This window comes from Poromitra crassiceps (genome assembly GCF_964638095.1).
Source record: "Poromitra crassiceps genome assembly, chromosome: 8".
NCBI lineage: Eukaryota > Metazoa > Chordata > Actinopteri > Beryciformes > Melamphaidae > Poromitra > Poromitra crassiceps.
Window position 1 is genome coordinate 37,642,891 of NC_139629.1, and position 27,086 is coordinate 37,669,976.

General features: G+C 40.8%; 3 protein-coding genes across 4 annotated transcripts; all 3 read left to right on the forward strand.

The window, feature by feature from the left end:
• The first annotated feature begins 135 nt into the window (after window positions 1-135).
• Window positions 136-4,186, forward strand: mad2l2 (mitotic arrest deficient 2 like 2). Its single transcript, XM_083642409.1, has 9 exons — window positions 136-457; window positions 542-660; window positions 756-827; window positions 919-1,019; window positions 1,137-1,231; window positions 1,324-1,397; window positions 1,518-1,610; window positions 2,466-3,177; window positions 4,117-4,186. Exons 1-8 carry the CDS (start codon window positions 418-420, stop codon window positions 2,502-2,504), a joined length of 633 nt encoding a protein of 210 aa, XP_083498535.1. The 5' UTR covers window positions 136-417; the 3' UTR covers window positions 2,505-3,177; window positions 4,117-4,186.
• Window positions 4,187-6,005: 1,819 nt separating this feature from the next.
• Window positions 6,006-17,639, forward strand: LOC310781780 (tumor necrosis factor receptor superfamily member 5). 2 transcript variants are annotated; one of them, XM_083642411.1, is made up of 11 exons: window positions 6,006-6,025; window positions 8,156-8,269; window positions 9,340-9,445; window positions 9,841-9,934; window positions 11,065-11,190; window positions 13,869-14,024; window positions 14,570-14,657; window positions 14,781-14,953; window positions 15,063-15,100; window positions 15,339-15,401; window positions 16,387-17,639. In XM_083642411.1, exons 3-10 carry the CDS (start codon window positions 9,428-9,430, stop codon window positions 15,390-15,392), a joined length of 747 nt encoding a protein of 248 aa, XP_083498537.1. In that variant the 5' UTR covers window positions 6,006-6,025; window positions 8,156-8,269; window positions 9,340-9,427; the 3' UTR covers window positions 15,393-15,401; window positions 16,387-17,639. The 2 variants fall into 2 exon arrangements, with proteins under 2 accessions (XP_083498537.1, XP_083498536.1); XM_083642410.1 differs by having other exon boundaries at window positions 6,010-6,025; window positions 9,262-9,445.
• A 1,327-nt stretch (window positions 17,640-18,966) lies between these two features.
• On the forward strand, window positions 18,967-25,819 carry LOC310781360 (tumor necrosis factor receptor superfamily member 14-like). Its single transcript, XM_083641972.1, has 8 exons — window positions 18,967-19,141; window positions 19,247-19,339; window positions 20,638-20,763; window positions 21,226-21,387; window positions 21,907-21,991; window positions 23,168-23,316; window positions 23,749-23,789; window positions 23,964-25,819. The coding sequence occupies exons 1-8, from the start codon at window positions 19,114-19,116 to the stop codon at window positions 23,964-23,966; spliced, it is 687 nt and encodes a 228-aa protein (XP_083498098.1). The 5' UTR covers window positions 18,967-19,113; the 3' UTR covers window positions 23,967-25,819.
• Window positions 25,820-27,086: the final 1,267 nt, after the last annotated feature.

Consider the following 27,086-nt stretch of genomic DNA (forward strand, 5'->3'; position numbering starts at 1 on the left):
ATATGTCTATGGTCAAGCCAGCCAGCCAGGGCAAAATTCCAAAGCTTTGGCAATGCAACGTCATCATTGATCGACGGCGTCAAGGTAAACAACGGGAGTTACGTCAATGCGATGCGCCCTGTAACGAAAAAAAAACATCACGTTTAGCCTTTTATCAAGTAGTGTCTTTAGCAAGTGAATATAGCTAAAATCCTGCCAATATCTGCAGTACATTGTAAAAACGCTCTGGTGCAATGTTTATTCCCTTTTTCTAAACGAGTCGACAATGTCGAGCGAGACCGAGACGGTGGAGGGATTTCAAACAACTGAAAAGCAGACCTAATAGCTAAACGACTAGTTCAATAACGTTAGATTGGAAACAACTGGCTTTTCATTTTAAACTGGTAACGTTAATGTTAGCCTTTGGAACAGCAGAAAATGACGACTTTAACGAGGCAAGACCTTAATTTTGGTCAAGGTAAGTTGACTAACGAATGGCACGAAGTGCGGTGGTTGTCAGTCCCTGGCCCTGTTAACAGTTCCATTGTTTACTCTTTTCCAGTGGTTGCTGACATTCTGTGTGAGTTCCTGGAGGTTGCAATTCATCTCATCCTGTATGTCCGTGAGGTTTATCCTCCTGGAATATTTCAGAAGAGAAAGAAATACAACGTACCTGTACAGGTACAGACGCACAGCCCTTCTGTACTTTATAATCTTACAGCCACCGAGGTTTATTTTGCTTAACAATGATTGTCTTTGGTGTATTTATTTCCTAGATGTCATGTCACCCAGAGCTGAATCAGTATATCCAAGATACACTTCACTGTGTAAAGCCGCTCATTGAGAAGGTGAGAGCTGATGGGTTGATAATAAAAAAGGCTGTCTACTTGCGCCTATTTCTAGACATTTCTGAAGTAATCTGTGTCCCGTCCCCCTCAGAACGATGCTGAGAAGGTGGTGGTGGTCATCATGGACAAAGAGCATCATCCAGTTGAGAGATTTGTCTTTGAAATTTCCCAGCCTCCACTGCTGTCCATCAGGTTTCCCCCCTCTTCTTTATCAGTTATTATTATACACACTCACATATTCTGTGATGTATCCGTGACACTTGTTACGAAACACAGTTTCAGGATGCGTTGTGGGTTTTTGTGTTGCAGCTCTGATGCATTACTGTCACATGTAGAGCAGCTGCTGAGGGCTTTCATCCTGAAGATAAGTGTGTGTGATGCTGTTTTGAGCAGCAACCCACCAGGTAATGTCACCCCATCAGCTGAGGGATGTATAACGTATTGTCCAGAACATACTAAGCATCGATTCTGTAGTAACTTGTTTTTCCTCTCATAGGGTGTTCATTTACAGTATTAGTACATACTAGAGAGGCTGCTACACGCAACATGGAGAAGGTTCAAGTCATCAAGGTGAAGTTTTGAAACTATAGGACTACAGATTAACATTGTAATCTGTATTATACTCAGCTCTGATCATGTGAACACCGATGTATGTGTTTTAGTGTTGCATCCGTGCGTTTCCCTCTGCAGGACTTCCCGTGGATCGTGGCTGACGAGCAAGAGGTCCACATGCCGGAGCCTAGACTCATCCCGCTGAAGACCATGACATCTGACATAGTGAAAGTAAGCAGAAGAGCACGATGTTGATGAGACCAGGCTCCATGAAATATCATGAACTCAATATATATAATAATATATAATGTTGATGAGACAGGCTCCATGAAATATCATGAACTCAATATACAGTATCTGATGTTGTTAGTACTACTATTTTTAGCTGCACAGTCTCCTCTCACGTTAATGTTTATTTGTTCATTCATTTGTTCATTTATTCATTCATTCATTCATTTTATTTAAAAGCGACAATGTACAGTTAAAACATAAATCTCACCATTTGATGCACCGCGGGAGGTCAAAGCAAAGAAACGGCACAATAACAAGCAGTACAGAGTAAAAACAGCATACAAAGTTAAATGGCCTGCATTTATATAGCGCTTTTATCCAAAGCGCTTTACAATCAGTAGGTACATTCACCCATTCATACACTGATGGCGGCAGGCTACCACGCAGGGTGCTGGCACACCATCGGGAGCAATTTGGGGTTCAGTATCTTGCCCAAGGACACTTTGACATGCAGACTGGAGGAGCCAGTAATCGAACCCCCGACCTCTTTCATCCTGAGCTACAGCCGCCCCAGAAGTTATCCAAAAGAAAACACACAAGACACTAAATACAAAATTACACAGAATAGCACATCACAGATGTACTGTATGCTTGTCACAAAAAAGGCAGGGAGACCATAAAATAGGACTGGGGCGATTATTCATTCCCATCGTCCATTTTATTTCTCTCCAGCATTATCTTATTACTATTTGTTGCTGCAACGACCCAATTTACACACACAGATCATTAATTAATGATTGTTCTATTCCCATATTTTGTGTTGCTGATCACATCTCGGTTTGCTTCCTTGAACAGATGCAGCTCTATGTGGAAGAGAGAGCCCAGAAAACGTAGCTCGTAACTCAGCAGACAGGAGGAAGTCTTCCACGAGCACACCAGATGAATCAAGAGCAAATAATATAACACAGTCTCCCAGAGCTGGATCACCCAGAGAGAGAGAGAGAGAGAGAGATAAGTTCATGTTCAACACAACAAGTTGATGTATTCAGGTTTAGGATTGGACAGATATTTGGGGCCGATGTCGACCATTTAAAGATCAGATGTGGTCCAGTCTGTCGTCCACCTCTTAATATGATACATTGTGATTGATTACATCACATCTTTATTGTAGAATCGAACAATACTACACTGTGTAATGGGATGCCTTCAACCTGCAGAAATTCTAATGTGATATTTGATCAGATTCCACAGAAGTATACTTGAATATGGTTTTATTATTATCATCATGGGTATCAACAGAGAGTAGTGTTCCATAGTCTAAATGTTGTTTCAGAGACTTTCCCACCCTGACAGGAAGGAGATTCTGGGGAAACACTCAATACTGTTTTTTGTTGTTGTTGTTGTTGTTGTTGTTTTGGCAAGAAAATGATCCAGATTAAAGACCCCCCCCCCTCCACTCAAAAATATGTTTTTCTTGTCCCTTCAGTTGGATGTTTGCGCTTCACTGTGCAGAATGGACTTTACAGTGAGTAGGAGACATCTTGTGTCTAGCAGAAAAACATTTGAGGTGAAATATATTTTATAAATGTGTTTATATTCATAGACTGGAATTTTTAATGATGGAGAAGGAGTACTGTATATGGCATTTTAAGGATTTTAACAAGATAATTTAACTTTTTTGTGGGGGAAAACCATATAAGACACAAATTATTGTTCAAAGTAGAGTATTTTAAATACATCTTAAAACATGACTTAAAGATGTTTAATTTTGACAGAAAATGTCAGCTATCAGCATTCAGAAACCCATCACAGTCTATAACCCTACAGTGATAATCTATCTGCAAATCTATATCAAAGCTATGGTGTGAAAATGTGTGGATACCTATTAATTAAATGTAGACATGTCTGGGATGATGGGATCTTACAAAGTGTTGAGGTTGAGATCAGTTTCTAACTGCTAATAGCAGCATGATTGATTATTTGAAAAACTATTACAATTCCAGTAAAATTTCTTTTTCAAATCATTGTTACAGAAAGAGATAGATCCATTCCATTTCACACTTAATTTTTTTAAACTTAACTAATGTATTATTGCTGCCAAAACGGAGTTGCTGGTATTTTGTTGTAGTCATATACATTTGTATTGCTAATGTGGCAGAGAATGTAAAAAACAACCCTAAGATACATTAATAGGATATGAATCTGTGATACAAATTTGACTATTGAAATGGCGACTTATCAGGTGATTCAGTGACCAGCTCAACCTCAAACACCCACTTCCCTATTTTGTTTTCACTGCAGGTTTTTCTTTCACTGTGCAATCAATTAGAGTATAGAGAACACAGCATGCAAATTATATATATATATATGTATATGTGTATATATGTATGTATACATGTATAGTATACATATATAATTTGTTTTACAGGGAAATTGGCAGTAGCATAAACATGATTATACACTAACTGATATCAGCATTTTCTTTAAAAAAAAATCTGCTCTTTAGTTCACACAAAGCAGTCACATGCTGTACTGTCTGTGCCTGGAACCACTGTGACCAACAGCTACAGTATTTCCACATAAACAAGAATTGAAAACAGAAGTAGAAGAGTCGCTGACTTTCCTTTTTAAAGACCTGCTGAGACCTGAAATACTTTTTGCAATGGACTGTAAAAACACAACTTTGTGTGTGTGTGTGTGTGTGTGTGTGTGTGCCAGAGAGAGAGAGAGTGAAAGAGAGAGATCGTCAGATAACTCGCATTATGTGGCACAGGACTGATAACTGTTAAAAAAAAAAAAAAAAACATTCTGGTAATGTGATAATGTTGTCACTGTTTACCAGGCTAAACAGACCCAGGAGCAAGGTGCATGTGACTTGAAGTTGACCATATGACTATAACCACTCTGTTGACATGAGGCAGCAACTGAAAGCAAGAGCATGGGGAAAAGTCCCTGGTCATGAGCCAAGGTTTCACCTCAGGGTACTTTCCTGCTCTAAAACCAGTTATGAACAAGAATGTAGTGTACACTGAAGATAACAATGGTAAGACACGATGGTAAGGCATGTATTTATGTCTTACCAACCTAAACCACAAGCCACAAATAGCCTACCTGTTTGTGTCTTAAAATAGCCTATTTGTGTCTTGCCAACCTAAACCACTAAGTGGGGCTGCAACAGAGAAGAGCATCCCATCTCAAAAGCTAAGACACAAAATGACCTATAGACTGTAGGTGTAAACTGATTTATTATCGGTTTGCCCATATCGGGTATCAGCCAGTGGGATGTTTTATCTTAATATGAGTCAATCTCTTAAGTTAAGAAATAGCTGACCGTAATTGTACTGACATGACTAGTGTAATTCCTACATGTCTGCTCTTGTAGTTTGAATAATGTGAAATCTGTAGCCTTGTGGGAAATGCAGGCCTAAGGGGGAAAGGTAGATCATGGGGATGAAAGCATTGCAAAGGTGTCTAGTTAGGCTACTTTTAAATTACTTGTAATCTCCATTTATGGTATTCAAAACATTAAATAGTGACCTTACTGTGACTGCATTGGGTATTTTCTGCCTCCTTCCATCTTTATCAGCTGTTTTACCCTGAGGAATGGACTAGTTAACCTGAAGAATGATCTAGTTAACCTGAGGAATGGACTAGTTAACCTGAAGAATGATCTAGTTAACCTGAGGAATGGACTAGTTAACCTGAAGAATGATCTAGTTAACCTGAGGAATGGACTAGTTCTTCCTTATTCCTTAAAATTATACTCTAGCAAAAAAAAATAAAAAAAAATAAACAGCGGCCATGTCATGACCATATTCGTCATGACTCATCTTAGTGACTTTTTTATCCTGAGGGTTCCAGATTAATACGGCGCGTGATTGTCTGACTCTAGCCAGCTAACTCTGTTTACATTTTAAAAACTGACAGTTCACACAACTTTAACACGACATGCATAATTATACATCAAACTCTTGGGCTACTTCTGCTCTCACTCAGAATGTCAAAATGATGTGTGATGTATAGTTTTTGAGATAACGTTTGTTTAGCACATTTTATTTATTATTATTTATTTTTTATGTTTAGCACGCATTGTTCCGCATTTCTGGGTGTCAAGTGACGTCTCTTGTACAGTGCTGAAGCAGGAAGTAGGCGGTCACTTTGCCTCCATTACGCAAAGTGAAGGCTATGAGAGCGACTGCCTGCCTGCCTGCGGTGGTGAGTAGCTTGCTTTAATAGGATGTATTTGCTTTGTAGGAATGTATACGCGAATGAAATGTACAGCGATGGTAAAGCCAGCGTTGTCACGCCGTTGGCTTTGTCGCAAAACATGAAACTCTGGTGAGGAAGCTCTGCTCTCAGGACGGGCAGCATGTGGAAACTTCGGTAAAGTTGGAATATTGACAGATCATTCGCGTGTAAGCATTAATGATTCCATTCCATAGGTGTTGGTGCCACCGGGCCTTCGTTATGTTATGTTATTGGTTTACAGTGGTTTACATAATTGGTTACAGGTATTTTACCACCTCAAAACGGCTGCTGTGACCTATAAAGTGAAAATGGGGGGGAAATCTATCATGTAAACGAAAGCGAAACGGAATAATTTCTAAGTGTGCAGGAAAGATTTGTAAACAACATTTTGTGAATAATAGGCTAGGGCTACAAATTTCAATTTTGGTATTCTGGAAACCTGAAGGTTAATTTCAGGTGCAGCTCAGAACTGTGTGGGTTTCTTGTCATAAATCTGTAATAAACATTGTGTTAATTGGTTTTAGGCATCTATTCAAATGTTGAATGTTTTATAAGGGCTTAGAACATTGATGGAAAATGATGGCCATTCCCATACCATACATGCCCTGAATGCCCTATCTCTAGTTCTAGTTCTCTAGTTTGTGGTTGTAACATTGCACGAGGCTGCGATTATTCTAGAGGTCACAATAGCTCATTCAAGTCAAGTTAAAAAAAAATCATCTCAGCCGATGATGTCATATTGCCATATTGTCTGGTATTGTCTGGCTGATTATGACATCATCGGTCAGAAACTCCAGTGATGTCTGATGTCATAGGTCCCATTGTGATGTCAGACTCAGAGGCCCAGAGCATGCCCCCCGGGGGTTGGCCATCCAGTCCTGAATCGTGGAACCTTTTAGTAACAATGTGAAATAGCTAATTTGGGGGACTAACATCGTCACACAATTGGGCTAATTGAATCCACAAGAGTCTCAGCTTTCCAATCATACCCAATTTATGCAATTCCAAGATTGTTTAGGGGCCCTAGTATGTGGAAATATTCAAATAGAATAGATGACACATTTATACTGCATGCCAAAAAACTGCATGGTTTTTTGCAAAAGAAAAAAGCTGCATGGGATTAGCATAAATGGCCATGCAAACCCCCCCCCCCCCGCCCATCCCCCGCCAAAATTAAGCATAATTTGGGAAGGTTATTCAGCCTCCTTCGCGAAAGCTCCATTGCTACATGGATGCCTTAGGTCTTATAGTTTCATATGATATCAGTTTCTTCACTCAAGTTTAAAAGATTAGCCCATTACAGTCATATGAACCATGGACAGCATCCCCCCATGTGCCTGTAAGTCTGTGTGACAAAACCAGCCCAATGGCCAATCAAAACTAGCCCAAGAGACCAGCCCAAAAAACCAGCCCAATACCAGAACTCAAAATATGCCTCTGGCAAACCATATAGTATACTTTGAGGCACTGCAGCCACTTTTGTTTTCCCCTTCCTGTAATGTATGTATTCAGGTCTGATGTCATACATGTTGTAGCACTTTGTTGTACTGTTGTTGGTTAAATGTTTCTGTATTTATGAGAAACAGGGCTCTATCGTCGCAAAGGCGCTAATTTTGCATTAGCACCCGTTTTGCGCTTGCATAGTAATTGTGGGCTAATTGTTGCCCCGCTGCGCTCTGCCTCAACTCGGTGCAAACCTCCATATAGGCGTGTTTAAGCCCAAAATTATTCACAGGTGTGATCATGTCCACCCCCCTTAAAAGCCACAGCATCACGTCTGTGACAGCAGCTTCCTCCTCGCTGAGTGGGCAAGCAGAGGGACAGAGTGAGTGAGAGAGAGAAAGAGAGAGTAATGCCGTGCGTAATGTATCCAAGCCAGGATTTCCCCTGTACTGCGCGGAGAATACTGGTGCGCTCAGGCGCAGTGGGATTTTTAGGGCTAAGAGCTGCTATTAGGTGGTCTTAAAATTGCTTGTATGCAAGGACTTTGCGGCCAGAATTTTGCGCAGACACGCCTGGTTTGGCATAGGCGACGCCCAAAACTGGATGGTGGAGGCAGACGATAGCATAAGACGCAGGGAAGATGGCATAAGAGGTGCACAAATTGGTGCGCAAACAATAGCACCAGTACGACGATAGGGCCCATACTGTGATATATTTTGATTGGATCCTTCTAAATGTATTATTTGATTGCTCTAGTTTTTCTTTGTATGGTGTATTAAGTTGCTATGTGAAAGTGAATGACAGATCTAAGCTACACAGTGGATTTGCCATGTGGACATGTTTTTTCTCTCCAGATGTTTTCATTTTCATTTGACTTTAAGCCTCTACTCATCTCAAATCTCACTGAGATGGATTTCATGAAAACTGTTTAAGAAATGCATCTGAGAAGAAAACCGATTGCACTATTGGTAAGAAACAAAGCAGGCTTAGCTTGACAGGAATTGATACAGTCACATCGCCCTTCCTCTTAACCCTCCCTTCTCTCCCTCTCTTTCTCTTTCAATTCAAGCTCTTTATTGGCATGAAATGCAAAAGTACACATTGCCAAAGCAAATCAACATCAAACAAATTCAAATAACAATAATCATTGATGTCAGCAAATATACTCTGCTCTCTCTCTCTCTCTCTCCCTGTCTCTCACTCACTCACTCACAGACACACACACACACACACACACACACACACACAGAGGTGGCACCGCGCCTCAAAGTTGATGGAGGGAAATTTGATTCATACTATTGAAAATGGGTATCATGTGCCATTTGCGAGATATTCGATTGATACAAGTGCATTTTAAATATTAATTGAAAAAAAACAGTTATAGACGATTTTTTTGAATAGTGCAAGACTTCAGGGTGAGAAGGTTATTTGCTGGCCAAGGGATGAACCTGCTCCCTCTAAAATGTTGCGAATAGACTTAAGGCCCACTCACACATATAGATAACTATCAACTATAATGATACACTGTTACTCAAGCATTCACACTACAACAATATTGCTTTATTTTGGTGCTGAATATTCAGAACAAAATTGAGGATGAGGATTTACAAACGTGCTTTTTTATAATTATTATTTTACTAGCTCATAGTACAGCTGAAGGATTTTGGTTAGTAGGCTATAGAGAGCCAAAGTTATGCCCACTTCCAGTTTAGGCATACGCACCAAGAGATTTCATCCGCCATTTATTTCCCCATAGACATTTCGTAAAATGCAAATAGTTTTCTTTCTTTTTTTTCTTTTTTTCTGATTCCCCACCATTTTCTCCACAATTGTACTTGGCCAATTTCCCCCTTGCTGCCCCAGTCGCTGCTCCACCCCCTCTGCCGAGAGAGAGCCGTAGACTAGAACCATGCTTCCTCCAACATGTGCTGTTGCCAGCCGCTTCTTTTTCACCTGACAGCGGGGAGCGTCACCGGCAGGAGGTAGCACGTGGGAGGATCACCCTATTCTTCCCACCAGTTCCCTTCTGCCCGAACAGGTGCCTCGACCGACCAGAGGAGGCGCTAGTGCAACGACCAGGACACATACCCCTAATCCGGCTTCCCACCCACAGACACAGCCTATGGATGCCGACCAAGCCGGAGGTAACATGGGGTGCGAACTGCGAACCTGCGACCCTTGTGTTGCTTATAAAATTAGTTTTACTTGGTGAAACCAAGCGATTCAGCTATATTTAGAATCAGGAGAGACCATAGATTTCACTCAGACCAACAAAAAAACAACAGCAAAAGCTTTTCTAATCCTCAGCTTTTTTTCCCGTTGAAATGTTCTAGGTCTCTCATGTTTTTAAATATAACTGAATCATTTGGTTTGACTAAGTAAAACTATTTTTATAAGCATTTTGCGGAATGTCTATGGGAAAATAAATGGCGGATGAAATCTCTTTGTGCGCATGCTGAAGCAGGAAGGACTTTGGCTCTCTATAGGCTACCTTTTGAGAGAAAACCTACTCTGACTAGAATTTTCTCACTGTTCATAGATATTCATGATGAATGTCTTCATTGGAGATGCCGTCACTTGTCATCGTGCAGAGTACAGAGTAGGACAGGAATGCTGCCCTATGTGTCCCCCAGGTAAGACCCAACTGAACATTAAGCTGTAGACTACAGTACAGCGCTGTAGACTGTAGACTACAGTACAGCGATGTAGACTGTAGACTACAGTACAGTAATGTAATGTAGTCAGACATCATGCTTCATTCTCACAATGAATCTTGGGGTTTTCAATTCATTGTCATCAGTCAAGTCCAACTCCATGGGTAGTGGTGGGGAGAGTGGTGGCCTAAAGCAGTGATTCCCAACCAGGGGTACGTGTATCCCTAGGGGTACTTCAGCAGCTTGCAGGGGGTACTTGGAAAGATATGGGATTACAATGTATTTCCAAAATGATAAAAACTGATTACTTTTTCCAATTCAAAACTGTCAGAATTGTATTAAAGATGAGTAATTAAATTATTTTAATAATGAGATGTGTTAAAGAGGTCATCTAAAAGTTTAATATAAGTTTAATATAACAAATTTAGGAGAATTATCGACACGCATGAGTGAGGGGTACTATTGGCATGGTAAAACAGCTCAAGGGATACATAACACAAAAAAGGTTGGGAACCACTGGCCTAAAGGATAGAGAAGTGAGCTTGTGACCGGAAGGTCGTCGCTTCGATCCCCGCGACTGGCAGGATAAATCTGGGCGGGGAAAGTGAAAAGCAGCGCTTGCCCCTCCCTCATTACCACCACCGAGGTGCCCTTGAGCAAGGCCCTTAACCTCAACTGCTCCAGTGGAGCTGATCAGTGGACAGCAGATCAGACTGTGGTTGTACTGGTCAGCTTCCAGGTATGAATGTGTGTGTGAATGTGAACAGGGCGCTCCTGAAAAAGAAAAACATGTTCCGTTTCCGGTGTCTAGGGCGGGGTCTAGCCGAGAGGTGTAATTCAAGTATAATGGGAACCTATCGAGTTCCGCCAGGTGGCGCCTGTAGAGGGGGGCTATTGTTGTTGACTGTATGTCATAGCCTACTGTATGAGTTCAAGGAGCCTTGTGAACCCCCCACACTTCGCTGATGCTAATGTCTATGTGTGTATTGAACTGGGGAACATTGACTCCTGGGAACATTGAACCCTGGGAACATTGATATGCTCCCTGGGAGAGTAGTTATAGAAAGTAAACTAATAAACTGTATCAAATTTTGATTTGTATTCAACAGGAAACAGAGTGAATAAACATTGCACAGAGTTCAGAAGTACCTCCTGCCTGCCCTGCACTGAGAGAACCTTCCTGGATCAGCTTAATGGACAGACACACTGCTTTCCGTGTTCAAACTGTGATGCAGGTACATTTCAAAATGGAATTAAGCTTAACCTGGGGCGCGATCCCCCTTATTTGGGGGAGTCGCGGGATGGTTGTAAAAAAAGGGGGAGGGGGGGGGATTATTTTGGAATCCACACTACGTCTGCGGGTCATCAACTGTTCCTTCCGAAGTGCATGCCCTCTTTCATTTCTGCATACAAGCAATGGCAACATCTATTAAATAATAGATTATTTTTCATTTAAATGTCTAAGAGCTCAACAATAACATTGTAAAATAATATTTTAGTTGCTTTTTTTAACTGATTGTTTAACTGATTGTGGGCATACTGTGGGCCATATCGTCTAATATCGGATCGCAGCCCCCTGAATCGAATCGCATCATGTCGTGGCAGACTTTGTGATATCGGCAAAAATCACATCGTTGTCAAATTAATCGAGATCGGATCGCATCGTGATCAAACTTGTGATTCCCACACCTAGGGTTAATGCCGAACCCAATCCAACCCAACCCGGCGGATTCAGATTCAGTGTGATCACACGTAAAATGGCATAGCATGGAGAACATAATTCTGCTCTCTCTCACACACACACACACACACACACACACACACACACACACACATATCGGTCTTTCTTAATAATAATAATAATAATAATAATAATACATTTTATTTGGAGGTGCCTTTCAGAACACCCAAGGTTTATTTGATTTTTTATTAAAAGGATCCCCATTAGCTGCCGCCTAGACGACCGCTAGTCTTCCTGGGTTCCAAGAACAATACACATTACATGACACGCAAGAAGTAAAATACACACAAAGGAAAAGAACAGAAAGAAATAAAAAGCAAACCTAATCCAAGGTTGCCGTACAGTAAATAAAAGAACAATGATTCAATTAGTCTAATCCAAAAGTCCTTCAAAAGGAGGTGGGACTAGGCTACAGAAACAGCCCTTATTCTTTCCAATATCTTTAAATTCATTCATACGTTTTCACCACTCTCAATATCATCACGTTGCAGTAAAGTTGAAAAGTGGATCACAGTCGAGACAAAAATAAGCGGTGGAATTCATTTATGGACAGTTCAAATAATAAATACAACCAAATAATCCTCCCAAAATGTTTGTTTTGAGGACACATACCTCAGTGAAGTGTTTTATTTACTGTCAGGCTTTGCCTTTGCCCTGTCACAGGTAATGGTCTAAAAAAATCCTCCAATATCAATCATAGCACGTCTTTGTCAGACTCCCAGCCGTGTGTGTGTGTGTGTGTGTCTGTGTGTGTGTGTGTGTGTGTGTACATGCGTGTGTGTGAGAGAGAGAGAAAAAGGGAGTTCATCAGCATCTCTTTAATTAGTCAAGATATGACTTGACATGACTTGAGATATGTAATGTAGGCAGGATATTTTACAGCTTATCAATAAACTTTATTGTCCAAAATGACATCAATGCAATGAAACAGTAAACTAGAATACTAAAAACTAGAAACTAGAAATACAAAAACACAAATAGAACAAATATAAAATGGAACTTGAGTTAAGAAAAAAGGTCAAATATACACAACATGCTGTCTATAACTTAACACGTTCACTGCCAACAACGAGTTGAGTCGTCAAACACAATCCAGCTGTTCACTGCCAACGACGAGTTGAGTCGTCAAAAAAAAAAAAATTTTTTTTTTGACGGTGCTACGTGGATCAATGCCCCCCGCGTCTCCTATGGAGATATTGGAAGTATTGAATGTGTATAATCTATTTTACCGACCAGCTAGGTGGCGACGGTGCCCTCCCGACAGAGAGAAAGTCAACCAAAAGCAGCCGCCTCCCGCGGCTGCTTCCTCCATTCTCAAGGAAATGGCTTGCCGATTTTACAGTCATCAGTCACCAGACTCGCCGCTCTCGGGCCGCGCCAGCAGCAGCACACGGGGGATTGCAAATTTGCATAATCGGGGCTCTCAAACCCAAGAGACGAGTGAGCCCTATCCACACTCGCTGCCAGGGAGGGAGGCTGCTCAAACTCGCTGCCAGGGAGGGAGGCTGCTCAAACTCGCTGCCAGGGAGGGAGGCTGTGAACTCGCAGCAGCAGCAGCAGCAGCAGAGCACTCGCTTGTGACAAACGCAGGCTGAAAGCCACTAGACACGCCCACGGAGGGAGGAGTTGAAGGAGAGGGCGTTCGGAACTATATTGTTTGGATGTCTGATCTCTCACTGATGCCAAAAATAAATGGTTAAAGTGACTGTTCTGCCTGTTTGATTGAATTTCACAAAACTGCGATTATCTCAGCTTTCACTCTCAGACAGCTGAAACCATGCTGTACTCAACGGCTAATATCTACATAACTACTAACTCTACAAACTAACTCTTTTAGACAGAGAAAGCACACATTCTATTAGTACTTTTGTGAACTTTGTGTTCACAAACTCCAAGCAGAAAAGAATCCTCTGCTCTTTTAAAATGAGCCAGAATCCTCAAAAAACGGCCTGGCAGAAGCTACCTACAGCAAAAAAAAAACGGCTGGCAGTCAATGTAAAATGCAAAATAAAAAAATATCTGCAATATTGGCCGATACCGATATATCGGTTATCGGCCGATAATATCGGTGGACCGATATATCGGTTGGGCTCTAGTTGCTACATAGTAGATTCAGGCAGCAGCAGAGAAGCTTTGTACCCCACATGTAACCTCAGCTCTTTGTGGTGACAGGTGCTGGTTTGAAGGTGAAGAGACGGTGTACAACAACATCAGATGGAGTTTGTGAGTCACTTGAGGGACACTACTGCATTGACCTTAAAGAGGACGGCTGTGTTGCAGCACAAACACACAGGAGCTGTGAACCTGGTCAATATATCAGCCAAAGAGGTTGGTCTCCTTGCACTGATGAAAATACTATCGCAATAGGTTGGGTTTTAAAAGAATACACCAAGAGAGTTGGGAGATTGTCCCATTGGTTAACTTAGCCATTATGTGATGAGAACATAAATGTCAAAATCATCCATGCCCCACCGAAAGACTGTGCTCCATCCTAACATTTGATCACACAGTATTTTGTATGCTGAAACTTGTATCATGGGAGCAAAGTATAGTGACAGACACATCTTTACACCCTGTTCTAGTAGCTTAATTATCGAAAAATGTTAAATGTTAAATGTTAATTGTCAGCAATAGCTGTGTTAGCCCAGGGCTTTGCAGCTGAAAGACAAATCAGTTTAACATTATTGAAACAGGAAACTTTCTGGAAGATGGTGATTGGGATTTTACGGATTTTTTTTTGACTGCATTGAATTGCAAGTGTCTGCTTCTACAATATGAACAACCTTATTATGAAACTTGAGAACTAGAATGTTGCAATTATACATTATGTACTTGTGTACTGGTGTCAATACAGTATATCTGCATCTGTACAGGAACAGCAACCACAGACACAGTGTGCATTGACTGCACTGGTGAAACATATTCAAATGGGACATTTACATCCTGCCAACCACACACACAGTAAGTACAACTTAAGGAGCAGTCAAGTCACAAGCACATTGGTCTCTTACCACTGCAGTTAATCCATGGCATCGATACTGTACATGTTCCAGGCCAGTAACAGTTTTCCCTCCATTTTTCTAGGTGTGACTCTATGAGTCTTCGGAAGATAACACCAGGAACTCATTCAACTGATTCTGAATGTGGAGAACAAAGTTCAGATGGGACATTCATAATTGGCATTTTGGCAGGGCTTCTTCTGTTGATTTTAATACTAGTTGCATCAATATATGTAATAAAGAGAAGAAAACAAACAAGTAAGATTAGCATTTAGGCCTTAAAAACAAAAACATTGTGTTGTTTGTTTACAGATGATAGCGCTTTCTGCCAAATCCCAATTGAATATTTTTCATTGATGTTTTATAGAAAGAACAGCAACTGAAACTGAAACTGGATCTGAACTGGTATGTTTATGATTTGTGTGTAACTGACACCCAGGTCAATCACTTATACCCCTTTCACACCAAGGGTCCAACCAGGGTCATTGCCAGAAGGCTTGAACATGGTTCAAGTAACCTTGGACCCACTCTGGACGTTGGTGTGAAGTGGTATTACAGTACTGTACCTGGGTGATTCATGGTGGTTCATGTAAGTCGTTAAATGATGTCACTTTTTTATTGAGATTCATATTTCACTTGCAAGGCAAGACAACTGAACGGAGTGGGAATACAAGAAACTGGTGATTGCAACACGTAACAGCAACAGGTATGATGTCATTGCACATTTCCTTTGCACTGTAATTGTGGTCTGACTGAGAACTGTCTAATTGAGCTTCATTGGTGTCTTTAGAACTGTGTCAGATGCAGGAAAGTAGTTTTTCAACTGTTTTTCAGGTGTATCAAGATTATTTGATAATATTTTGGTCAAGTTATCTCACTGAACTGGCAGATCATCTTTTTTCCTTTTTTTCTCTTTTTATTTTGCAAACAGTTGACAATACAGATAAGTCAAATATAAGCATAGAACAAACTCGTCTCATACCCAACAGACAGGAAAAGAAGAGAAGAATATTGAAAAGAAAACCATAAACATCACTGATGGGAAGACAATGGGTTAACTTGTGCTTATGGTTTGTAAGTATATGAATACAATGACATACAGGCAGACGGAGAGACAAATAAACATAGACAGATAGTCAGACGGACATGTAGACTGATGGACAGGGAGGCAGGTAGGCAAGCAGACAACCAGACAGACAAACAGAGAGACGCTCATAGGTATATAATTAATCACAAAAAATGGAGAAAAGACCAGCACTCAAGAATGTCCTTTAGGCGTTTAATAGGTACAGCAGCAAAAACGTACGTGTTTCAGCAGGTAGCCTTCATCAGCGTTGATGAAGGCTACCTGCTGAAACACGTATGTGTTTCTCCCTTTTACGTTTCTACCTTGGCCCTGCACCTTGATTTACTTTATTTTGGAGTGTACGCGCTACTGCTGTTGTTTGACATATAATTAATCACAAACAGAAAGGAAAGTGATAAATGAGTACAAAAAGAGGGGTCTTAATTCATTGGCGGATTCAAAAGGGGCCCAGCTGTCGGTAAATGTAGTTGTTTGATTTTTGTTGGATGCAGTGATTTCCATTGATATGTGCTCTGTTATTTTGTGTCTGTATTTCCAATTGAGCAGTATTTGTCTTTTTTGCAATGGTCAAGGTGGTAAGTATGGCATTGTGGTGTTTTTGTAGGTGGCTGATAGGTGTGACATCTCCTAAGAGGCAGAAGGAAGGAGAGAGTGGAACGCTGTGACCCAGGATTTGAGAGATGGTGGTTATGTTTTTCCAGAAGTTTTGAGTTGGAGTGCAAAGCCAAATGGAGTGAAAGTAATTATCTATGGTGTTGAGGGTGCATTGTGACATATATCAGTATCTGGAAAAACCCATTAAGTGCCACTGGTCGATCACCTTGATGGCTTAAAAATAATTTGATACATGCCAATATGACTTCTTTCATAAAACTATGAAGAAAATCTACAAAAATTCCAAAACTCCAGCGTTGACTGCACTGTGGTGTTTGGAGGCTCCCCTTCGACCAATGTCTTCAAGATGCACAGACTGCTTGCGGCTGTTACAGAAGATTGCTGATTGCTTGAAACCAGGATTCTCAAATTGTAAAAAGCTGGAGAACTTCATGAACTTCTGAGAATAGACTGCTGGCAGTTAGTGTTATTTGGTGCAAAGTCCAGGAATAAAAGGCGAGCCATACCAGTACAGATAAGGATCCAGCGATTTTCACACTGGGCACCTGCACCAGCAATCAGCTGACTATCAACAGCAAGAACAGACTACTAACACTGAACTCATGGCTTTCTACATCAGGCCGAGGCAGTTATATTGGACTATTGGCTACGCCCTGCTGACCTGTCAGGATCTGTCATGTTTGATTTACTCAAAATCAGTAATAAAGCAGGTTGAACTTTTCAATTGTATTTGGAAAGCCAGCCCCATAAGTTAAAAATGAATATCTTATGTATCTCAAACAATCATGGCAGTCTGAATATACTTGATTTTGGAACATCCAATACTATATCTAGTCTCGCTGGTTGGCCAGCGAGACTAAGTATGTTCAGACCGCCATGAAATTGTTCATAATTGTTCAATTGTATGTTCATAAAGAAGAAACCAAACAAAGTAATTCAAAATAGAAATATATGTGAAGTGTTTTCTATTTTCTATGTCATAGACTAAAAAAATAAAGCGAAAAGGACACTTGATAAATGCAAAGCCTTTAATAGGCTTAGTCTATTTCATTTGGTTTACCTTTGGTAAGTATTTGGTATTTGAGTTTTTATCTATTTTTATTTTATCTTTTTGTATTACTTTTTGTATTGTTATAGATGGTTTTCAGAGAATTGTGAGTCCTGCTCTGCTTCTTTTTTTTTATTTTCCTGTCCATAGAAAACAATAATAATCTTTATATAAAATTGAGTATGTGGACTGTCCACTGTTTCAAGTTCTGTGTTCGGCCACAGCTATGCCGTTTTACGTGTGATCAGGCTGAACCCTTCAAGGTGTGTAAAGGGCACCCGTGCGGGTGACCTGATGGAGCAGGATTTTTTAATTAGGTGATTGCCCTAATTAGCTAATGATCAGTGATGATGGAACCAGATTTTCTTATGTGATTGTCCTAATTACCTAATGATGTGATGTCATCAGTGACAATGTTATGTCGGTCTGAGGCTATATAAGATGTTAGTCCGACGCCATATACAGATCCTTTCCAAAAAATTTGAATATCATGGAAATAACATGGATAACCGTGGGCTTCAGCAGATTGTCAAGCAAAGACGATGCAAAAATTTGGCGGAGATTCAGAGGGAGTGGACTGAGGTCAGTCATAACTGAGAAGTAACTTCCCCCTGTCAGGTGAAAAGAAGCGGCTGGCTACTGCCCATGTCTCGGAGGAAGCATGGAGCCAGTTTCGGCTCTCCCCAGATTGGCAGAGGGTGGAGCAGCAACCAGGATAAATAAATTAAAATTAGCACTAATGGTGGATAAAAATGGGATAAAATATATTTTAAAAAAACAGAAGTAGCCTAACTGCTGATTTTCTTCACACTATTCTAATTTCTTGAAATACTGTTTTGGGGGGTTTTCTGGATCTGCCAAAATTATGAAAAATGAAACAAATAAAGGCTAGAAATATTTCAATTTGTGTGTAATGAATCTATAATCTATGAAAGTTTCACTTTTTGAAAGGAATTATGGAAAAAAACTAACTTTTCCATGATGTTCTAATTTTTGGGAAAGGATCTGTATAAGAAAAAATGAATAATACACATAGAGAACCATGTTCTTCCGTGAAGATTTAATTGGTAAAACTTGTATCCAAGGTTGATCCAAGGGTAAAATATATATAGGCTACTGGTATCCACACTTCGGAACAGAAGGTGGCGGTAATGCAACAATAAGCTGGTCTGGTATTCTTTTAATACATCCATGGTCTGGATGCCAACAGAATAGAACAGAGGTTCTCAAATGTTTTTCAGCCAAGGACCCCTACAAGATAGAAAATATACCGGGGACTCATTCTGATTTGTGATTTTGGGCTAAGTTTAATTGTTTCCACAGTAACATTCTTGACTTTTAAATAAATTGATAGGGTTGTTAGATTAGAATGTAATCCATTAACCATTTTAGATTTAAAGCATAAAATATTTCCGTTTAACTATGAAGCTTTTGCACAGATTTTTATTTTATTTTCCGGAACCCCTGGCAAAGTGCCACGGATCCCTGGGGGTCCATTTGAGAACTACAAGATGACGCAAGCTGAAGATCACGATTTCGCAATCTGGTCTTAATATGTAAATATAGGCTGCAGCTGCTAGGTTAGCATATAAAGTTTAAAAAAAAAAGAAGAAAGAAGAAAAAAGTCAACAATTTGTTTCACAAAATGGTTTGAATCAGTTATGTAGTATGCTGTATCACGTATTTGTCGTCTTCGGTAAGTTTGTGCGACTGGCTGTTGCAGGCAGCAGGCTACAAGCTAACTAGCTAACTGCTAACTGTCAACAATAACATCACGCCTTCCTTGTTCTGGTAACGTTAGGATCTGCCGCAGTCTTCGCAGTCCTTGCACTGTCCTGTCGACCTGAGGAATACACCACGACTGCTGGACAGTGCTGCCCGATGTGCCAAGAAGGTAGCAACACAACGAGCTAAAAACCCACACAGAGCGCCAATTCCCCATTGTGGTTGAGAGCGGCCTCGCCTCTACCAATTTGAAGGGGTGACGTTTCGGGTTACCCCGTTCAAGACAACTCGGACCACCGGGAAAAAATGATTCCGACCTGTAAAAAGTGACACCTGTCTGAATACAGCTCGGAAATCGAGAGCTCCGCTTTGTCCGAGTTGACGTCATAGCCACATCAAAAATGGTGACTTGTATCGTTAATGGTAATCACAGAATTATTATAAAGACGTTTGTTAACGTTTTAACGCAAAAAGAGTGTCTCAATTATGTAATGTGTGTGTGTGTGTGTTTGTCATCAATGTTTCACTCTGATTAGAACAATATGAAATTCAGCATTCAGAGTGGGTGCAGCATGAACACAAATATGAGCGGAGCTTCCGTATTGAAACTTACTGTGGTCTGTTGTCATGAATGCAGTCTCCGGTTTGGTAATGATATTTTCAAAAATAAGGGACACATTGCCAGCACATGCACAGCATGCAGTTTAATCAGCATCTGCCACCCAGGGGCGTAGTGGAGGTATGGGTTTACCTCCACTAGTCTCTCCCCAGACTCAAATATTACATTGAATCGCTGCGCTCAGCATAACGTAGTGTATCAGCGTGAATAACTCATGGGTCTGGCGTTGAGACTACCCTCCACTAACCTTGCGTCACCATATGTAGGACATTATAGGTATGTCCTCCTACATCTCTTGTACAATCTCTTGTTTTGTCAGTGATGTCATAGTCTGACCACCGAAGGAGACTCAGGAGCAGCTTCTCTGATCTCTAATGTAGGAAACGTAAAGCAGTAAGGACAGCACACATCCATTTCCAGGTTGTGGTGAAAAGGAGGAGTAGGTTTGGAGCTTGGGGATGCATCTTGAACATAATAACACTGCATTGTGAGTGGGCATTAATCTTGAAGCATGAGCTATTAGGTCAGCTTACAATGACTTTGGGATCACTGCACTTTTTCTTCCAGTATATATAAAAAAAAAAAACATCAATATAGCTGATGCACATTTTCTATTCTGCTGCAGTGACCCCCCCCAAAAAACTCATTCATTGCAGGGTCCACTTGGTTGTTATCTTATCCAACCAAAAGCATGTATTCTAAACTCAGAATTAGGAGCTTATGAGGAGGTCTGGAACGCAGCATAGCTAACGGCAAGAGCGTCCACATGTTTTGAGATTTAAATGAAGTGCCTTGAATTAGTAAAGTCGTGGATAATCTGGATGCTCATTTGATGTTGTCTTCAACAGGTACCGTTGTGCGAAAAGACTGTACACTGGACTCCAGTACAGGCTGTGTTCCATGTAAGCCAGGCTCCTACGTGGACACGCCAAACGGCCTCACAAAATGCTTCACCTGTACTCCCTGCAATTCAGGTATCTTAATAAGAAGACTCGTTTTTGACATCAATGAAACCAGGGTTCCCACCGGAAAATATTTGAAAGTTTGTGAATTTGAGGAAAAAATCAAGGCGTTGAAAGTTTTTGAAAATAGACATGGGTCATTGAAAGTGTTTGAATTTATATATTTAAACTTAAATAATATATTGTTTTCCTGTAAAAAATAGCACATAGTCTGCCATCACTAACACAGCACAGTTGAGAAGTGTTGACACATTCAAGCCTCTCTCGTGTTGTAACAGTAATTCACCTTGATCCGTGTCTCAAACCTGAATTTGATGTTTAAGGAGTTGTGGGAACCCTGTGAAACCTTGCTATCCTCCAATTGTCTCACTACTTAACAACATCCATGTTCAGTTGCATTTTGATCAGCTCAGTTAATGTGACAGTATAACGCATTCTTTCTGTCCTGACATTTAAATTGTTTGTGTTTTTCAGGGCAAGGTCTGTTTACCCAACAGGAGTGCACACGCATACGCCAGACAGTGTGTGGTATTTTAGATGGATATTTCTGTGAAAGCTTCTCAGATGATTCACAGTGCAGTTTTGCAAAGAAACATTCCGCACACTGTGCACCTAGTCAGAGGATCAAAGCACCTGGTAAGAACAGCCAACATTAGACCATTGTGACAGTTAAGACATTTGTGATCAACACAGTGATTTACCAGTCTGATCAATGCTTTAATGCTGCTTGAAATGGTTCTGGATAGGGTGCACGATGGTATCGGCCGATAAAGACTTTAAAATGAATTATTGGCATCGACCCGATAACAACCATTTCTGCTGATATGGCCAATAAAATGTTCCATAAAATAAAATAGAAAATGCATGTTTTAAATAACCTAAGTTGAAGTAGTTTTCTTATTTTGCCAAGTGAATGTGTCCATTTTGAAAAGCATTGTATTTGTGTCTGCATCTGCCAGTGGTCATCACAGAGTAGGCATAATAATGTGTTAATTTCACTGCAGGAGAGACTTGATGTTCTCTGAAATTAGGTGGGGGAAATGTGTGCATATATCAGTATTGCAATCTGCCAAAAGAAATCCAATATGGTGCATCCCTAGTTCTGGGTGTTTGGGTCCTTGCATGATACACTTGTCTGTCATTTCTTTCTCTTAGGAACCAAGACGACTGATACACAGTGTGAAGTCTGTCAGCCAGGCTATTATTCACAGTATGGAGTGAACTGCACTGCCTGGACAATGTAGGTCGTTATTTATTTATGAAGGAATTACCTTTGTTCTGTCCTCGCTAAGTGTTGTCCCCATGAACGTATACTCGGCTATACAGACAGCTAAACACTCTCCCAATCAAGCTCCAAGGAACAGACCGATGTGTTGAATTTGGCTGTTTAATCAGGAGTAAGTGTAAAACTGTGAACAAAAGAACAGGGGTATACAAATGAAAATATTGCATCAGTATGCAATATCACACAAAGCTTGGCTTAAGTGCTAGGGGGACACCTCGGCATTCCGAAATGTCGGCACTCCGAAATACCGGCATTCCGACAAATTTGAGATCTGTCTCGCCATTGCGAAAGAACCCTCCCCCAGACCCTAACCCTAAACCTAACCTCTCCCACCCCCCACGCCTAAGCCTAACCTCCCCCAGAACCTAACCTCTCGGCGAAACATTTTTTGGAGATAAAAAGGGCCGCCTCTCCGAAAGCATAGAAGTCAATGATCGGAATGCCGACACTTCGGAATGGCGAGCTGACCCCAAGTGCTAGATGACATTTTGCATCACCACATTACAAAAAACATACTAAGTCTTGTTACGGTATGCTGAATACAGTGTAAGTCTGTAAATCTAATGACCATTTCTTTAAATGTCACTTATCAAACCATCTGATTTGTAAAACAAACCATAAACTCAACAATTGCTGATGTAGACAAAGCACAGTTAGCTAAAACCCCATTCACAACCATTGCTAACTTGGACAAAGCATTATTAACTAAACATGCAAAACACCATATATTCTCAAACAAATAATCATGCATCTATGTCACTTTTATGTTAATAAGCAATGCAACTTACAGATGTACTTACATGTATAAGCTACGAAGAAGAGGATGGCATTAGTGTTGTAGCCAGCAGTGAAGTGTGGCTCCCTCAGGCAAGATTTTCAGAGAAAAGCATCCGTTTCTGTTTCTGGAGAAACACTTGGAGGCGGGCTTAAGAAGCATCAGTTTCTGTTTCTGGAGAAACACTAGTCTCCTTTTGAGTATCTGAGTGCCAATAAATGTTTAAAGCTCATATTTTAAATGTGACATTACCCATTTCTGATGACATTTTTAATTTATTAAGACTTTTCTATAGAGTCCCTGTTTCAAACAGAACAAAGTACTAAAACAATCTTGTCACTTTGCTTGTCCAACAGGTGTTCAGAAGCACAAGTAAAGACTGAGGGAAGCCCAAGTAAAGATGTTGTCTGTAGAAATTCTGCTCCATCAAGAAAACGTTCCGGTTTAATATCGGCAGTGTCAGTGTTCATATCACTAGTCATCATTTTTGGGCTTGTTATCAAAGGTTAGTGCCTGCTCTGCATCACTACTAATTTGTCTAATATCTTCTTATGCTTGAATTTATATATTTTGTGCAAGAATGCAAATTGAATTAAAAAAAATTTTTACGTACACAGCGCAGTTGAGAAGTGTTCACATTCAAGCCTCTCTCTTTTTAATCGTAGTCTGTGAGCTTCTGTAAAGCTGCTAATTCTCATTATAAAAATTCTCAGTATTGTAACAGCAAATAACCTTAATCCAGATCCCAAACTATACCATGTGGGGTCCTTGAATTTGTGGAAAGTCCTTGAATTTGATGTTTAAGAAGGTGTGGGAAACCTGTACATAACATTTAATAAAACGTTACTTATTTCTGCTTCCATTTTTCACCTACATTATTTTCCTTCATTGAACTCAGCAAAGTAATATAAAGCTCACTAACTGTTTATAACACCAGGTTATGAAAGGTCTTCATGCAGACAAGTGACACCTGATAAGGTATGTCTCACTAATATATTTCCTCTAAATGCTGTGGAAAAGCTTTTACCTATAAATATTAATGTTCATCTTTATCTTCACTGTAACATATGAGATGCTGCCTGTGTAGAGTTAATATTTTGTGAATAACTTCAATGTCATATACATATAATTTCTTTTCTTTTCTACATACAGTAGTTGCCAGTGGAAGAGACTGAGGAGGGCTATGCAAACCGCTAGATGCATTTTGACTTGGCTTTACTCATGGCTCACTGGTGCTTAGCTCACGCAAAATCACAGGTATATTCGATCTACGACCCTATTCGATATACTGTATACCCGTTCGGTTGTGACCAACTGCACCGAACTTGGGCCCGTGGTTAATGTTAATTGGGGGCGGCTTTAGCTCAGGAGGTAGAGCGGGTCGGCCAATGACGCAAGGGTTGGCGGCTCGATCCCCGCTCCCTCCCAGCTGCTGTCGTTGTGTCCTTGGGCAAGACACTTAACCCTGCTTGCTCCCGATGGTGTGTAGGCACCCTGCGTGGCAGCCTGCCGCCATCGGTGTATGAATGGGTGAATGTAGACTACCTACTGATTGTAAAGCGCTTTGGATAAAAGCGCTATATAAATGCAGGCCATTTACCATTAATGTCTCTGATGGCAGGCACGTCGCAAGAGGTCGCAATAAACTCATAGCTATATCTTGATCTAGGCTACATGTGGAGAAAGATCTCACCATCATATTTCCCCCTCTCTTTGACGTTCAGGCTGACATGTGGTGCGACATGCGCTTTCAATGTTCCAAATAGGCTACTTCCAATGTTTTTATGCCTCCGCCGGAGGCATTATGGATCCGGGTTGTCTGTCTGTCCGTCCGTCCGTCCGTCCGATGTTCATTAACGCGATATCTGAGGAACGCCTTGACGGAATTTCATCAAATTTGCCTCAAACATCGACTTAGTCACAAGGATGATCTGATTAGATTTTGGTGGTCAAAGGTCAACCTGAAAAGTTGGTTCTCAGCGGAACCAAAAAATAGTTGTTTTTTCCTTGGGAACCGTGACATCATCAGTGGGCGTGTCTCATTCTAGGCTGGGAAAACGAGCAGGAAGGAGAAGAAGGCAGTGACAACATGGAGAAAAATAATTTGCAGTGGTCTCCTGAGGAAACCAAATGTTTAGTGGCGATTTGGGCATCTACCCTCTACCTCAAGAAAAGCTAGAAAGCAGTACAAGAAAGAGAAAGTCATATGCCGAACTTGCGGAAGAGATGGCCAAGGCTGGGTTCACTCGAACGCCAGACCAAATAATTAATAAACTTAAAAAACTGAAGGCCTACCGAATAACTACCACTTTGGTTCCGCTTAAACTGGTGTGAACACGGGCTGGTTCGCCAGAAAGCACCAAGGTTCTGAGACTCCAGAACGGAGCCAGAACCAGAACCGTGTCTGCCTGAAAGCGGTATCAGACAGCTGAGCAGGGCATCCACAGCCACGGCTCGCCCTCACTGACCAATGGTTAGGGGCACGACCGGGCCCGAGAGTGCGACACAGCTTGTTTGATAAGTGCTCAATGTAGCTGTAGGGGTTTGGGTTTTGGTAAAACACTGAAAAATTAAAAAAATAAACAAATAGGGGCGACAGGTGATTCTCCCAGCTGGTCCCATGCATATACATTTTTTTTTTCTTCCATTCTTTGTTTTTGCTTACAAGCACCCTCACCAAGCTGTAGTGTTGGAGTGTGTGTGTGTGTGTTTTGTTTTTTGTCTGAGAAGGAAAAAAAGAAAAGCACATAAGCCCCTTGTGCGGCTGGTAGCACCCATGTTGCAATATTGAGTGTCGAAAATACACGCATGTGTTTTTTTCCTAATTTTCCTGTGTTTGAGCTTTTTTGTTTTGTCGTGTATTGTTAAAAAAACTGTTATATACTGTTATATATACTGTACATTTTCTACTTTTTATCAGATTATTTACTTTTTTCTTTACTTTGAAGTCATGAGCTGGCAAAGCAGCAATCATTTCTAACAAATGTACATGCTAAATAAATGCAATAACACGGCATAACTACCCTCCATATTGTCTGCAAGTCTGTTCTACAACCAGCAGGTGGTGTTCAATGATCTGGTTTATTATTGTAGTGGGGGCCTCCTGCACCTTTATCCATGAGAGACTCTTAACATTGGTTTCTATCTTGTGATGTAAAAGAATTCTGCAAAGAACAATAACCCTAAAAAAATCTAAACATGGCAGCCATTACATAGCTTTTTTATTTATAGGGGCACTGCCTGAAATGAAAGGGCCCCACTTTACCTAGTGTCACCTCACCTGTCTGAAGGGACCCTCTGTACGTACCAGCCCCCACCAAGCCCTGCCTCACCTGTCTCAAGGGACCATCTTACAGTACGTACCAGCCCCCCCTCACCTGTCTGAAGGGACCCCTCCAGTACATACCAGCCCACCCAGCCTCCCCTCACCTGTCTGAAGGGACCCCTCCAGTACGTACCAGCCCCCCCTCACCTGTCTGAAGGGACCCTCTTACAGTACGTACCAGCCCCCCCTCACCTGTCTGAAGGGACCCCTCTTAGTACGTACTAACACACCCAGCCCCGCCTCACCTGTCTGAAGGGACCCTCTTACAGTATGTACCAGCCCACCACTTGCTCTTTCACACTGGTATCTAATAAACATCAGAAGGGTAGAATTAAAACTAGAAACACTGCTGTTCATGTCAGAGAATATTAGGATTGTGCTTTAAAATCACGCTGAAATGAAACACGACTCCCCTATTTAGGTCATTCTGTCATAAACTGATAATTTAGGATGAAAATAATTTTCTCTTTTTATATTTAAATCTCACCTGCTTAAATTCCTGCCACCATGATTGAACCAAATGTATCAGTGCTATTTCATTTTATTCTAATCTTCCATTGAACCTGATCAGAAGAAGCAGCGCACTATTGATAAAACATAAACATTGGTCTGATCTGCTTTAAGTCTATGAAGGACAATAGACTAGAGCTACAATTATCACAAATATGCATTGTAAAGAATTAAGGCTATCAGCTACATTCATCAAAGCCAGAATTAAAATATAATTAAAATATTCTGGCAAATGTAAATCTCTTTCCTAAGTGCCTAACTGATCAGTAAATGTTGATGTGATTGACAAGTGAGTGTGGCTGTGTGTAAGGGTGGACCTAGTATATTGTACTAACACTGTATACTATTTTTATTTACTTTACCGTTTTAAAAATGTGTCCATGTTTTGCATCCTGATGTCCTATTTTTTTCTACTTGAATAATAAAATTGATATCTTATA